This window comes from Marmota marmota, unplaced genomic scaffold, assembly GCF_001458135.2.
Source record: "Marmota marmota marmota unplaced genomic scaffold, marMar, whole genome shotgun sequence".
Lineage (NCBI taxonomy): Eukaryota > Metazoa > Chordata > Mammalia > Rodentia > Sciuridae > Marmota > Marmota marmota.
The window spans coordinates 15719309-15735580 of record NW_025999977.1 but is presented as its reverse complement, the minus strand read 5'-3'; the positions used below and the strand labels follow the sequence as shown (position 1 = coordinate 15735580).

At 36.7% G+C, this 16272-nt stretch overlaps 1 protein-coding gene across 2 annotated transcripts in view; it reads right to left on the bottom strand.

Annotated features, from left to right (window-relative positions):
- Positions 1-7026: 7026 nt before the first annotated feature.
- Positions 7027-16272, bottom strand: part of Pnpt1 (polyribonucleotide nucleotidyltransferase 1) — a 45530-nt gene continuing 36284 nt past the window's right edge. For both annotated transcript variants that reach the window (XM_048804312.1, XM_015479654.2), the window contains 7 exons: positions 15478-15561; positions 14545-14628; positions 13579-13685; positions 13417-13472; positions 12289-12367; positions 9494-9541; positions 7027-8193 (listed from right to left, as the gene is read on the bottom strand). In XM_048804312.1, coding sequence (XP_048660269.1) covers positions 8035-8193; positions 9494-9541; positions 12289-12367; positions 13417-13472; positions 13579-13685; positions 14545-14628; positions 15478-15561 — 617 coding nt within the window. In that variant the 3' untranslated portion in view covers positions 7027-8034. The remainder of the gene's footprint in view (positions 8194-9493; positions 9542-12288; positions 12368-13416; positions 13473-13578; positions 13686-14544; positions 14629-15477; positions 15562-16272) is intronic.

The window sequence follows — 16272 nt, the reverse complement described above, 5'->3', positions numbered from 1 at the left end:
TAATGTGTCCTCTCTGCCAGTGGACTCTCCCCTACAATGCCTCTTGGATAACCTCAAAACCCTCTCCTTGACACCAGACATCAAACCCCAAAAATTGATCAAATATAGCCTGGCCTGGCCCACTTATTCCTTAGACAACCAAAGCAGATGGTCCCATTTTGGGTCCCTGGATCCCTCCATTCTGAGGGATCTCTACAATTACTGTGAGCATTTGAAAAAATGGGTAGAGATCACTTTCTTCTTGCTCCGACCCAATCCTGCTCTCTGCACCTCTTGCAAACCTCTACAAATTCTTCCAGCTTGCAAACCAACTCCCCCAACCATGATCCCCAACTTTCTCCTCCTCCAGACTCATCCACTACTTTTGACCCTGCTAATGAACCTCCACCCTATCCCCTGGCTCGAATAGGTCCTCACCCTCAGCCTTCTGCCCCAGACTCTCCGCCGTCACTCCCACCTCAGTAACCTGCTTTCTCCCCCCAATTACTAGATCAAAAACCCAAACCACCACCCTTTCTCAAACCGTTGTCCCCTTGCTGAGATAGCAGTTACTGAAGGAATCCACCCACTCCTTTCTTCTCCTGTTAGCACCCACACCGGGTCCCACCAGGTCCTCTTACCAGCTAACCGAAAGCTCAAACGAGCCGAGGAGAGCCCTCAGACCCCTATCCAAGATCTGGTGAAAATGGCCTTTAAAGTTGCTTTGTCATCACTGAAAACAGGTTACTACGAATTAAAGTCCCTTATAGGCTTTTTGGGATATTAATTCCCGTCTTCCCCTCTGCTCTACCTGTTCTACTGCTCAAGTTTTCCTTGCTAGGGAAAATCCCAAACCCCTTTCCCACTATTCTTTTACATCTCCTTCTTCATTCTCAGATCCACTGGAGCTGCTCTCAGCCCCACCTTCCCATCTTCCCCTTCCCTACCCAGGCCCACAGAAAAGTCTTAACTAACCTTCTCCAGAATATTCACCATGGCTGATTTTAGGACTTTCAGCAAAAGAATCTCCACAAAAGAGTTCACTGTAGATAAACTTCTTCTTTTTGTGTTGCCCTGTTCTACTTGGCCATTGGCTAAAAAAAATCAGCACTCCAGGTGCTGGACACCCCCTTACTAGTTTTTCACAAAATATGTAAACAAAGCCTCTGGCCTTGAGCTGGGCTTCACAGTGCTGACTACATTTCTAAGATAAGGGAGACTAACTGGGCTCCATGGTAACAGCTGGCAGGGGGAGGAAAGGGAAGAAGCCCTCCCCCTCCCAGGTGTCCTTGAAGGGTTAACTTGCCCAGAACAGAGAGGAAAAAAAACTGCTTTTTGTGAACTTCTGCAGACTGTGAACTTCTGAGCCCCTCCCCTTACATGCTAGGTGCAAAATTCTGAAACTATCTAAATTTGGGGTTCAGGGGATTAATTGATTATGGCAGAAGCTGTGCGCTCCGAATCTAGCTGCAACTAAATAAGACTGTTTCCCTATCTTTGGTGCTATCTTAGGTGCCCGTCCCTACAACAGTATAATTCTATGTATTTAAACATTGCTCATGTTTTCATGAAATAGTAAACAGATGTGATTAATTGTGCAAATAACAAAATATCTCTTATTGAAATGGAATAATTTGCCTAAATTCAGAAATTTACAAGGATTGGTTCAAAGTGTGAATAAAGAAGGAATTAACAGATGGGAAAGAGAAATTAGAAGGTTCTAGGTATGGATTTAATAGAAGGAAAATGTGTTTCTGGATAAGAGAGTCTATATGATTAAGTAAATAAGAGGGTTTAAGCAAGTGATAAAGAAGGTCTGTGTACGTTGGCTATATAGGTTTAAGTAAGTGATAAAGAAGGTCTGTGTATGTTATATATGTAAGTTTTTTGAGCAAGTAATCTTGAAGGAATTAATAAGCATTATACAACTATGGTTAAACAACAACTGTTATTTTGCAATATTGTAATATGTTATTTCTTTAAGAGCTAAACTTGATTAATATAAAAACATCAATGTAATTGTGGTACTATTACTCTTCTTTGTATATTAAATGTGTTCATATTTTCCAGGTATATAAGTCTTTAAGATAGAAGCTTTAAAAAATTATATCAAGCTGGTGTTCTCCAAAAGGTTGCATGGTAATTTTAGGCTTATAAAAATAACATATTGGAGATTTATTTACATAATTTAATTTTCTATAACTGGACCTGTTATCAATAAGATTAATATAAAGTTCTATATACCGGGTACAATTTAAATGTAATATATTGTGTTAGCTAGTATTCATATGACCTCGAACAATAATATATGTAAACTTTATAAAATAATATTAAAAACAAAGATCAGCTTCAATACTAGAACACTTTACCTAAGATTTATAAAGAGCCCTGGCTTACCTGAGATAAGGCTATGCCTTCCATCTTACTACATGTCAGAATGACTCCAAAGTAGGCCAAACTTCAGCTAAAGCCTAGTACTCTTAATTTAAGGTGAAACTGACTTTGCTGAATGTTTAAGATCAAGACTTAAACTTAAATTAAAATGGCCATGAAAACCAATATTTGGCTCTGGCCCTCTGAGTCAGTCTGAAATCCAGGGAACAGGGAACTTCTCTAAAGAGCTTTGCAACTCTGGGCCACGTAACCTCCTGATTAATGAGACCACTGGAGAATGAAAAGCCAATCAGTGCACTTGCTGTGAGTAGGAGGGTCATTGGAGACAGGAGACATCCCTGATGCTTCCAAGGGAAGCCACATGGTCAAGCAAGACCTGGACCCATCCTAGCACAAATGGCACTAGCAGAACCAAGAAGCTGTTCTCAAGTTCCCCCATGAGTGACCCCTATGGGAACTTGGCTGACTCTTAACAACAGATAGATACAAAGTCAATTTTGACCAGCTTATCTTAAACACCTACCAAAAACAGTTAAGCCAAAAAGTCATTCCCAGGAGTAATGAAAGAAGCCAACAGGCTCCATAGGGAATGTTCAGTCAAGTATAGCCTTGGCTCCTCCCCCTCACAGGACTCCTATTAGTCCTCTTTATGTTTCTCCTAATAGGACCATGTCTATTAAATTGCCTACAGAAGTTCCTGCAAGATCAGATACACAAATTCACCAACCAATCAATTACTTCTTTAAGACTACCAGCTCCTGATGCCCAAGACAGAGACCTGTGACTCACGACCAACTCCTCTAACTCCAGAGACTCTGCCCCCACATAAAACCCTCTCTAGACCCTTTTCCAGATTTTACAATCCCTCTTTCACTTTCTAGGAATGAGAACTACTCTCCAGCAGGTCCACTCTGCTTGTTCAGTCTGCTCTACAGTATCCCCACAAGGAAGCAACAAACCTAAACTCCCCACACATCAGATGAGGAGCCACTAGCCAGGCAAAGACTAGTAGATCAACTTCACTTATGTGCCCAAGCACAAAAAGCTTCACTACCTACTTACTTTGGTTGATACTTTTCAGGTTGGATAGATGCCTTCCCTACATCCAGGGAAATTGCTGACACCATTGCCTCCATCCTCACTGAGGGGATCATTCCCAGGTTTGAACTTCTCACCTCCATCCAGTCAGACAACGGTCCAGCCTTCACTTCTCAGGTTTTTCAACTAGTCTCCAAAGGCCTCAACATCACTTGGAGGCTCCACATCCCCCACCAACCCCAATCCTTGGGTAACGTTGAGAGGCCTAAAGGCATTCTCAAAGATCATCTCACTAAACTTACTATTGAACTTAGGCTCTCCTGGCCCAATCTCCTGCCATTGGCCCTCACCTGAATTCAGGCAGCCCCAAGGGCCCCCTCAGGCCTTAGCCCCTTTGAGCAATTCTATGGATGCCCTTTCTTAACCACCCAAAGCTTTACAGTCACTCCTCCTCCCCTGTGCCCTACCTGCCCTATCTCACACTTCTAACAAACTCCTAAGGGAACATGCAGACCAGTGCCTTCCTGTGCCATTCATTGCTTCAATCCCAGCACAACCACAAACTGAATTGGACTCTCTTCAACTCGGTGATTCAGTCTTACTTCAGGAACTGCATTCTCAATCATTGGAACCTCAATGGACGGAACCCCATACAGTCATACTTAACTACCCAATGGTGACCAAGCTTTTAGACACTCCCCCTGGTACCATGTCTCCTGATAGGATCTGTAAACAAGTCAAGATGGCGCCTGGCATTTTGCCAGAGGGAGTGGTTTGTGAAGTAATGCCAGCGAGCCATTAAGTGTGGAGATTCCTTATTGGCTGACTGCTCTATCTAGTTTATGTTAATTAAGATAAGCTGTGTGGAATGTATATATACCCCTCCTGTCCTACAATAAACGGCTCCCACTCCTGCTGTATCAATGTACACAAGTTGCTCGTCACCCCCCCCGATCCCATTTACTTTGCTGCAGCCGGATGCGGCAGTCTCCCACCTTAAAAAGGCACCTGTTCCAAATGTCCAGTCCTGGACTTCCACCACGCCCACCAAACTCAAAATTTCCCTCGTCTTCTTTTACTAATCATTAATCTCTCAAGTTTCTATCCCAACCACAGATGGCGCTTTAACATCCAAGCAACATGGCACCAGGATGACACCACCCACTCTCAGTTTATGGGTCAAGGTGATTTTCCTTCCACTGGCTGCAATCGGGTTGTCACCCTTAACATTACTGGATTCAACCAAGCCACCTCTGATACTTCCTAGAGTCCCTACAACAGGACCAATGGCTGATACCAAGAATCTCCTCCACCCAGGACTGGTTTGATGCCATCAAGGACTTGTGGATTCAAGGAACTTTTATGGACTTTACCCCTACCAAAGTAGTTATCTATAGCCACTGAGTGTTATTTTTGGCTGCCCTGATGTTCTCAGACCTGTCCCCCGAACGAACATTCCTCCACTTCCCCTTCTAGGCCCAACGCTGCCCAGAATTAAGCAGGAAGTAGCCAGAGGACTTTACGCTGTCCCCCATGTCATTTAGAAAAACAAAAAGGGAGGAATGTTAGGTGCAGGACAGGCTGAGTAAGCTATCTGCAGGGCATGCCAAACAAAGTTAGCTGCAGGATGACCTGGCCACTCAAACCCTCTCTCTGGTTCTTTATCAACTATTTGCTTCAAGCCCAAACGCCCAAGCCCCCGCTCAAGGCTGAACACTCAACCCCTTGCTCAAGGCCAAACACGTAACACCCTTTGTGCCAACAAGGCAGCTTGCAGACCCAGAGACCTCCTTAGATTTGGGCTATAAAAACTCCCTCCTGCCAGGCTCCTCTCTCTCTTGTTCTCTCTCTTGCTTTCTCTCTCTCTTTCTCTCTCTCTCCTCTTTCTTTCTTTTCTCCTCTGTTGCACTGCTGCAATAAAGATCTCTTGGTTGCTCCAAGTGTTGTGGTCACTTTTCTTTCAATGTCCTCTTATTTCTTAAGATTAAGGCATAAAAAGTAGTTGAGTGTAGTGGTGCACACCTGTAGTATCTCTTCTGGGGAGGCTGAGGCAGGAGGATTCCAAGTTCAAGGCCAGTCTGGGAAACTTAATGAGACCCTGTCTCAAAATAAAAAATAAAGACAAAAAGGGATTGGGATATTGCTCAGTGGGTAGACTGCCCCTGAGTTCAATCTCTAGTACTGGGAGTAGGGTGAGGAAGACATGAAAAGGCTGGTTGTAGATGGACACAATATCTTTATTTTACTTATTTATTTTTATGTGGTGCTCATGATCGAACCCAGTGCTTCATACATGATAGGCAAGCCCTCTACCACTGAGCTACAGCTTGAAAAGGCTATTTTATTTTTAAAAATTATTGTTGTTGTTGTTTTCAGTACTGAGGGGTAAAGCCAGGGGCTCTTTACTACTAAGGCACAACTCCAACTCTTTTTATTTTTTTGAGACAGGGTCTTGCTAAGTTGCTGAAGTTCTTGTCAAATTGCTGAGGCTGGCCTCAAACTTGTGATCTTCCTGCCTCAGTCCTCCCAAGTCCTTAGGATTATAGGTGTGCACCACTGTGTCTGGCTGTTCTATCTTTTAAATTTACAATACCAACTGAAAATGAAGTTGCTAAAGCCTCTATCTGAAATTCTTTCCCAAAAAGCTGCATATGTCTCTCCTTTACTTTATTTGGATCTCTGTTCCAATGTTATCTACTCAGAGAAGCTGTTCAGGATCATTTTATCTAAAATAGTAACTTCTTATTGCTCTACCCGCTTACACAATTGTTTTCTTTAAAGCCCCTATCACTACTTCACATATTGTGTGTTTATTTTCTGTCAGTTTCCAGCCACTAGAATGTTAGCACTGGAACTTTAGCTGCTTTGCTAACTGACACACCCACTGCACAAAATATAGTGCCTAGCACATAAGTGTTGAATAAATGAATGCTATGCTTGGCTGAACTGAAATAGGCTGATATTCATACTTCTATCTTAGATTTAGAAATTTAACATATTCTGGAAGAAAAGAAAAAATGGTTGCACAAAAATTGTAAAAAAACAGTAATTTATGGAGTGCATATCAACAAAATTCATAGAGGCCGGCATAAGGATGGGCACTCAATTTGAGTGACTATAAATTAGTCACTTAAGTAAGAACTGGTTTCATTTTTCTAAATTTTTAGCAGTTAAGTGCTCCTCTAAAAAAGAAAACAGAAAACTTAAGAAAAATAGAAATTATAATTCTGAATTTCTACCATTAAGGATTATCTTAAAAAGCAAAAGTGAGAATAAAAATATTTTTGTCACTATTACCAAAAACAGCCGATCAAATATAGAAGGCAAATTTTAATCTTTTTCAATTAATCTTTGCTATTTCAGAAAGAATATCAAAATTACCTAACATGTTATTTTAAACATAGTAGATATATAAATACACAAATCTTAAAAATCTTTGCTTTGGCTAGCTAAATTTTATGAACTAGTTAACCTTGAGTTATAAATTTATTTTTTATAAGATTATAAAAGATACATTCTAAATGACTCCTATGCACCATTTACTTTTTTTCTGAAATTATAATGCTTTAAGTGATGGGAATGAACAATAATTACATCAATAACTGTCGTATCTGATTATTTTAAATTACTATTTATTAACTGAAAATCATGATTCTATCAGCTTTTATGTCAAGAATATCCATGTTGGCAAAATACACACTAATAAACGATCTAGTTCTATTTGACAAGTATTTTGTTTGGTTAAATTTGAAGAATTTATTCCCTCATTCTACTGAAAGTTCCATTTCTAAGATTACTCCACTATGTTTATGTTTTTGGGACAAATTTGAAAAATATCATATCATTAAAAATGGGTCAAATTTAGCTCCTTTCCACTTCTTGTTATGTTTTCACATTTTTTTCTTTTTTCTTTTTTTGGTACTGGGGATTGAACCCGGGGCCCTTTACCACTGAGCTACATCCCCATCCCTAAACTCCTTCATATATCTAGTAATTACTTGGAAAAAATAGGTCCTGCTTATTTCCAACAAAATAGAAAGTTCCAGTTTGTGAAATAGTTGTAGGCAAGAAAAGCTGTTAGGCAAAAAGGTAAGCCCTAATATGACTAAGTGAAAACTTTACTATATATAAAGAAGAATAATAAGATATATAGGCAGAGATCCATAATGATAGCATAGTGATCTATTATTTCTAAGCTTTTCAGGTATTTCATAATAATAGGAACAAAAGGGTAATCTTCCCTAAAATGTATATAAATGGTTTGCCATTAATTAATTAATTGAATCCAGCAATATATACCATTGATCTACACCAGCTCTTTTTGATACAGGGTATTGCTAAGTTCTTAGTCTGGCCTCAAACTTATGGTCCTCCTGCCTAAGCCTCCCAGGTCACTGGGATTATAGGCATGTGCCACTGCACCCTGCATGGTTTACTTTTAGTAATAAATATTTATTGGTTTATATTATAAATAAAAACATGTTATTCTTGTAATAAAAAATGGCACATGTGAGCATTTTAATACAAATGATTAGAATATATTTATACTATATATAAGTCTACACATTAGAATACTAAAATTTTGCTATATATAATATCACCCTAGAATTCTTTAAAAAAAAATCACTGGGAAGAATTAGATGATGTTTGTGAAACAGGTTCTCCCATTACAATACTGCTTCTGTCATTTAGAGTTTTGACAACATTTGTAGCTGGAGACTGAAGCACTTTACGAGAAAGCCTCATTCTTCCATCAGCTGGATCACGACCGAAGTATTTCACCTGTGTTAAAAAAATTTACTTTTTTAAAAGTGATAGCACATTGAATGACCTTCAAAATTAAACACATATGATCTAAATAAAGCAATTATTAATGTTTTTACTTATTCACTGAAAGCATAGCTCAGTGCTATGAAGAGGTATATGCTCAATAAATACAACTTGGTTAGGTAATTATTATAAAAAAAGGAAAGAAGGCATTTAGTTGTCTGATTATAACCTTTTGTTAAATCATCTGTCCCTTTTTAGTGTCTCTGAGTCTCCATCCTAGAAGACCAGTAAAAGCCACAGTGATTCTTGACAAGGCTTTCTGTACCTATTTGTGCTACAAACTATACTAGGTCGTGCTCAGATTTTCATTACTGCTCAGGAAACTATCACACTGGAGTTTATTTGGCTTCACTGTGGAAAATGGAATTTAGGGGGAATGTAGAAATTTTAAAGTCCATCCTGTTGTAAAAAAAAGACCAAAACTTTAAATCGAGATATGTTTTAGTTCTCCTTCTTTCCCTAGAGGCTCCATGAACAAAGGGATTATAGATCAGGAATAAACTAGTGGCCTTAGTTACTCAGGTCATGGGTATTAGGTATAACTGGAACACAATGTGGTGCAGCCAAAAAACCCAGATCAGCAATGACTTCTTTCATCAACTAAAAGGACTAAAAAAAAAGTCAATTTTACTATCAGCATTGTAGACTTGAACAACATAGCTCTTATCAAGCTCAAAGTGGTGGAGAAACAGAGTCTCAACTCCTCAAAAATCACAGTCAAGGTTTCCAATAAGGTAAATGATGAGATTTTTATGTCTTTCCCCAAACCACTGAGCCTGCATAACCAATGTGCTCATGCTCTCTCTCTTTTTTGGTACTGGGGATTGAACCCAGGAGCACTTTATCACTAAGCTACATCCACCATTCACAGTCCTTTTTTTTTTTTTTTTTAAATTTTGAGACAGGGTCTCATTAAGTGTTGAGGGTCTCTTTGATCTTGTAATCCTCCTGCCTCAGTCTCCTAAATTGCTGGGATTACAGGTGTGTACTACCACACCAGGTTTCATGTATTTTTTAAAAGCTCTAAAGATAGCTGTTTTAGCTTAGCTATCAGTTTCTTGAGGGTAAAAACTGTGTCCTAAATCCTTAATGAATCTATATAAAGCAACCCTGAGGTTAAAAAAGAAGACTACATATAAATAATATACATCATAGATGTTAATTTTATTCTTTCAACTTACTTCTTGAAAATGATAATTAAAACTTCAAGTATAATTTAGAACTTTAAGGCTAAAAGTTTGAACATAGGTACCTGAATTTCTTGGCCAACTTCTAATCCTAGGGCAGTGGGATGTTTAATCTGAAAAAAAGAAACAAAACCAAAAACACCATGTTATAATACATTTTTTTTTCCTCAAGTGGACAAAAGCTTTATTGTTTTCTGATTATAAAATCTGTTAGTTGGGAATGGTGATGCACACTTATAAATTCAGCTATGTGGGAGAATGAGACAGGAGGATTGCAAATTGAGATTGTGTCTCAAAAATAAAAAGGCTAGAGATGTAGCTGAATGATATAACACTTGGCTATATATGTGAGACCTTGGCCCAATCCCCAGTATTATGCCTCTGCCCCCCAAATCTGGAATCCCCAGTACTCTGCCTCCACCCCCTAAATTTATTAATTACAAAATTAAAGTAACATAGTGGTACTGAGAAGAAATTAAAAATCATCCAAAATCCTTCTACCTGCAGATAACTACTGCTAACATTCCAACGAGTATCCCTTCAAATGTCTACTGTATTGCTTTTATAAAAATGGGCCTTTTTTCATTCAATAATATGTTAAGAATGCCTTTTCATATCAATAAATGAAGCATTACAGAGGAGTATCCAAATTATATAATTTATTTAATCAATCCCTTAAAGATAATCATTTAATTTCTTATATATTCCCAACATCAAAAATATGAATTACTGATAGATTTAGGTGAAAGGTATATGAGTGTTGAGTGTATTATTCTTTCAACTTTGCAGCAGGTTTAAACTTTTTCGAAATAAAAAGTTGAGACAGGTGTGGTGGGGCATGCCTGTAATCACAGCAACTTGGGTGGCTGAGGCAGGAGGATTGCAAGTTCAAAGCCAGCCTCAGCAACTTAGCAAGACCTTGTCTTAAAGTAAAAAAATTAAAAAAGGACTGAAAATGTAGCTCACTGGTTAAGCTACCCTGGGTTCAATTCCTAGTACAAAAAAAAAAAAAAAGTTGAGGAAAACCCCCAAAGTTTTAATGTTGCACTGATCATTTAATTATCTACTCTAATTATCTTCTGAGAATAAAGTCCTACATATGGAACTTGTGGGATCAGAGACATTTACCAAACATTCCCCAAAGTGTGTCACAAAATTGTCCCTTAATAACGGTCTAGAGAATATCCTTCTTTTCTCTTACCCACACTAGAAATTTCCAACTACTTGAAAGTTAAAAATATATTGATTTTATTGAATTAAAAAAAATTATTATTGATATAGAATACTATGATTGGTTTGAGAAAAGGAGGGAAAAAAGCCTGGGGTTAGGGCTATAGATCAGTAGCATGAGTACATGCTTGGCATGTAGGAGTCCCTGGGTTCAATCCCTAGCACCAAAAAAATAAAAAATAAACAAAGCGCCAAATGAAAATCAAAAAGCCTGCCCATATTCTTTGCTCATTTTTCTATTGATATTCATTTTTAAATGATCTATAAAACTTGTGTATATTCAGCCCGTCCTATGTTATAAGCACATTCCCATAGGTTGCTGTTTGTCTTTCATTATTGTGATTTTTGCCATACAATTAAATTAAAAAATTGCGGTTAAATTCTTATCAATTTATTTACATTTTTACCTTTGATACAATGAGAAAGGGTTCCTCAGCACAAATACCAAAACATTCTTACTTTCTTCTAGAGTCTCCCTCCTCCAAAATTTTATTTCTTATTCCTACCATCTCTTTAGAAAATTTAGCTGTTTAATTTAGATGGAATTTTGGTATAAAAATGACTGAAGATCCTACTATGATAACCAATTATATACAGTGAAAATTGAATAATTTGTATTTCTTTCTTTCTTCTTCTTCTTTTTTTTTTGTACTGGGGATTGAACCCAGGGGCACTTAATCACTGAGTTACATTCTCAGTCCTTCTCATTTTTTAAAATTTGAGACAGGGTCCCACTAAGTTGCTGAGGCTGGCCTTGAACTTATGATCCTCCTTGGGGCCTTCAGAGTTGCTGAGATTATAGATGTGTACTGTTGCACCCAGCAATTTCTATTTCTTCATTTAGTAAAAATGCAACTTTAAGCATGTATTATGGACCTATGTATATAACTGGGTTTATTTTTTGGTCTCTCTCTCTCTCTCTCTCTCTTTTTTTTGTATAGATTCTCTAATCCTGGGCCAAAAAATATTTTCTTTTATTCTCTGTAGCTTTATATTTTAATATATGGTAAAATGGAGACACTTATTATTCTCTGACCCCTGTATTTTCATTGAGTAGTCTTAGTCTGCCAGATGTCTGAATTATAATTAAGATTAATGAATTTAAAACATTTCAAGAATTAGATTCCCATCATTGGTTGGTCAGTAGAAAATTGAGAAATCATAGTTACATGTAGATATTTTCAGTCACTGCTATGTGCTAGTTCCAGATGTTATTCAACCTTAAAATGCTTAGGAGAAACATAAACATCTGTGCTAAACAATGTAAAATCTTTTGTCAGCAGTATCTCTGCCATTTTTGTTTTCTGTACTTAAACTAGCAATCAAGAAAGTGTACAATTCTCACCAATCCAAGTAATTTCTTTTTTTTTGGTCCAGGAATTGAACCAGGGACACTTAATCACCGAGCCACAACCCCAGCCCTTTTATTTTTTAACTTTGAGTCAGGGTTTCGCTAAATTGCTAAGGGCCTCGCTATTTAGATGAGACTGGCTTTGAACTTGTGATCATCCTGCCTCAGCCTCTCCCACCAATGGAATTAGAGGTGTGCACCACCAAATACCCAACTGATCCAAGTAATTTCAACATGGTTATATTCAGGCAATAAAAATAATCAAATCTGTATTTTTACCTTTCGTTGATCAAGTTGTGTGTTATGAAGAAGCACAGCAGTCATATTTGGATATAGTTTTACCATTACTCCAGTGTCTCTACAAGAAGGGAATAAGCCTGGTTAAAACAATAAGTATATCTACTGACAAAACTTATTATGTTTTCATAGACGGAAAAAGTAACAAAACAAAACAAAAGCCCACACCAGTATATAATTATAAAAATTATGATTACCTAAAACAGGTATTTTTCAACTGAAAATATACTAATACTTGTCATCAAAAGAAAAAGCTTTTAGTATATTTACCTATATCTCTTTTGTAACTTCCAAATTTTTTTGAAATGACATTCAATATTTTAAAATAGTATAGAATATTAACCTATTAGAAGTGATTTAAGAAAGGGGTTACATAAAATAGAAAAATTATTTAATTAATAAAGCTCTCTTTCTTTGCTTTAATCTATTAAGCTAAGCCATCCTATTTCTTATTTTTTATCTGCAATATTAAACAAATTATCCCACTGCCTTTATTCATTTTAAATAGTTTTAAACATTCCTGCTACCTTGGTAATTTCTTTAAAAAAAAAAAAGGAATTCTGGGATTATTTTAGCTAGTTAAAAATGCTTTTGAAGTTGAAATTGGCTTTTAAAAATGTATATATTAAACAGTAAGTAGTACTCTTTAACTGCTGGTTAGCCAACTGCTGGGTATGGTAACTGCATGCCTGTAATTCCAGCTCCTTCAGAGGGTGTGGCAGGAGCATCACAAGTTGAAGGCCAACCTGGGAAAGTTAGCAAGAACCTGCCTCAAAAAAAGAAAAACATTTTTTTTTTTTTTTCAAACAGGCCAACAATAACAAAAAGAAAATATTGATTTTTGTGTTTTGGGCCTATTTATTGTTACTGGAAAAATTAAAATGGTAGAAAATTTGGTTAAAGAAAAAAACTTAGAAGAACCTATCACTTGAAAATCTACAAACTGGCATAGAAAATAAAATACAGTACAACTTAAAAAATATTACTGATTATATGGCAATTGACATATAATCCAAACACTTTATATTTTCAAAGTAAATAAAACAAATGTGAAGTTAACCTGGACTTGAAATCTTTGAAAACCCAGTGTAGTGTATTAGTTGGTAGTACCTGATTTCAGTTATTGTGGCAGTATAAACTGCTCCAAACTCTAATTGTTGCTCTTGCTGTGAATTAAAAAAAAAAAAAAAAAAAAAAAAAAAAAAGCCATAAGATTCACAAAGAAAACAAACAAAAAGAAGATAAGGCAATTAGTATAAGATCTATACTTACATCATCTTTGCAGATTTCACTAATGAATTCTTTTGCTTCATGCATTGCACTGGGTGTTGGTGCAAATACAGAAAATGTTTCTTCATCCAACTGATTAATAGTTACACCTTTTGAAAAGATAGTTTAGTTCCCAGCATCAAAAAAAAAAAAAAAATCATGGAGACTAGTCTGAAAGTCACTAGGAGAGCAAAGAGGGGCAGCTGGGCAGGTTTATTCAGTGTAATCATTGCTTTGGGAAGGGATCAATTCATCAACACATATATACTGCACACCTGCTATATATCTGGCATTATATTAGGTCCTGGGGATAAAATAGAGAACTAATGTCCTATCATATCAGGGCTAATTTTTGAGGCTCTTGTTTTATTCTCTTAATTATGACTAGAAACTATACTAGAATCCTTCCTCACCTTTTTGTCTCTCTTCCTCTTATCCTGTAGAGTGAACAGATGAATGAGGAACAAAATCATGTCAGTTTCTCATTCTCAACAACTAGCTATGACAACTTTGCTTCTTATCCTTCTTCAATAACCTCAAAGCTGCTAAGTATTAGGAAACCTAAACACTGTTTTCAGAAGAAACAAATTAAGGCATAACTATTTCTACATATACTTTTAAATAAAAAGAGTGTAAATAAAACTAAGCAAAATTAGTAATAAAAAATTCAAACATAACTTCACTAAAGGGAAACACTAAAAATTATTCAGGAACAATCCATTTAAAAATGTTGCCAAAAAACCTTGATGAATGCTTGACTACCCTTCTTGAATATAGTTAAGAATTAAACATTTACTGAGGCACACAAAAAATTCACAAAAAAGACATGAAATCCTTCTCTCCTGGTCTTTCTCTTTGTTTTTCAAATATATATATTTTCGGAACAACATAGTAAAGATAAAATAGCAAAACTACATATCCAGCATTTAATAAAACCCACCTGTTTTATTAGATTAAATAAAATCTCACCTGTTTCAGCTTGAAGTTTTTTTAAATGATATCCACCTGGTCCAACAAATCTTGCTCGTTTTGATAATGGAACCTGAACAGTTTCTGAAATGCAATACAGATAAATACATAAATGAACCTAAAACATGTAGAAATATTTAATTATGAAACAGAAAGACAATGTTACTTGATTAAAAATGTCTAGGAGTACCCCCTAGGTTAAAATAAAGTATTTTTCTTTTATTTTTTAATTGATACATAAAAACAAAAAAATTATACATGTTTATGGGCTACAATGTGATGTTTCTATACACATAGTGTAATGTTGAAATAAGGGTAAACATATACCTAAATATTTTAGGTATTTATCCTCTATGGTGAAAATATTCAAAACACTTCTAAAGTATTTTAGCAATAAAAGTACTTTGAATATTTTTATTTTGCGTATGGGGTAAAAAAAAAATTAAAAACCTATAATATACTTTCACATACTAATGTTTGCTATGGTGAAATCAGTATTCATTTGTTTGTTTGACTGTTTGTACTAAGGGCTGATCCCAGGAGCCCTTCATTCACTGAGATACATTCTCGGTCTTTTTTTTTTTTCCAAGAGAGGGTTATTTTTTTTTTTTTTTTTAAGAGAGAGAGAGAGAGAGAGAGAGAGAGAGGGGGGAGAGAGAGAGAGAAATTTTTTTATATTTATTTTTTAGTTTTCGGCAGACACAACATCCTTGTTTGTATGTGGTGCTGAGGATTGAACCCGGGCCACACGCTTGCCAGGCGAGCGTGCTACCGCATGAGCCACCTCCCCAGCCCCCCAAGAGAGGGTCTTGATAAGTTGCACTGTCTGGCCTGGAACTTGAGATCCTCTGGCCTCAGCCTCCTGAACCACTGGAATAATAGGTGTGTAGCACTGTGCATGGTGTGACATTAGTGATAATTTTAATGTATTACCTACAACAGGTCCATTTTCTTTTCTAGATGCTCGAGGTTTTGAAATAGTTTTGTTCATAATCTGTAGTATCTCTTTCTTTGCCACTAGAAAGATAAAGACACAATAAATGTTACAACTACATAACGTGGGACCCGAAATAGCTGCATTCGGGAGTCCCGTGGCCCTGCCCCACCCTACTCCCTACTGGAGATGAAACTCAGGGTCTTGAACATTCTAGGCAAGCACTCTATCACAGAGCTATATCCCCAGTACTTTTCCTTTATTCCTCCCTATTTTGAGATAGGGTCTCACTGAATTGCCCAGGATGGCCTTGAACATTGTGATCCTCCTGTCTCAGTCTCATGAATAGCTGGGATTACAGTTATGCAACACCCTGCCTAGCTCACTCTTAGTTTTTATGGAATAAAATTCAAACTCTTTAGCCTAATAATCAAAGCTCTCCATATCATAATTATTTTAAAGATTCACTCATATTCCGTCCTTTATAAAGTCTATCTTAGATGCTTAATTGCTGAAAATCAAAATTTCTCTGGTCTCTTTCTTGGATGATTAGTCATGTGCTCAATAATTAATACTTCTTGATCCCAGTTAAATCATATAAAATTCATTTTTATTTTTGGCCATGCTAGTGGTCAAACCCAGCATCTCACGCATACTAGGCAAGCACTCTACCATTGAATTATATCCCTAGCCATATGAAATTCCATATATTTACATTTGTTTGTATTTTTTTTAAATTGGTACTTGGGATTGAACCCAGGGACACTTTGCCACTGAGCTATAACCCCAGGCTG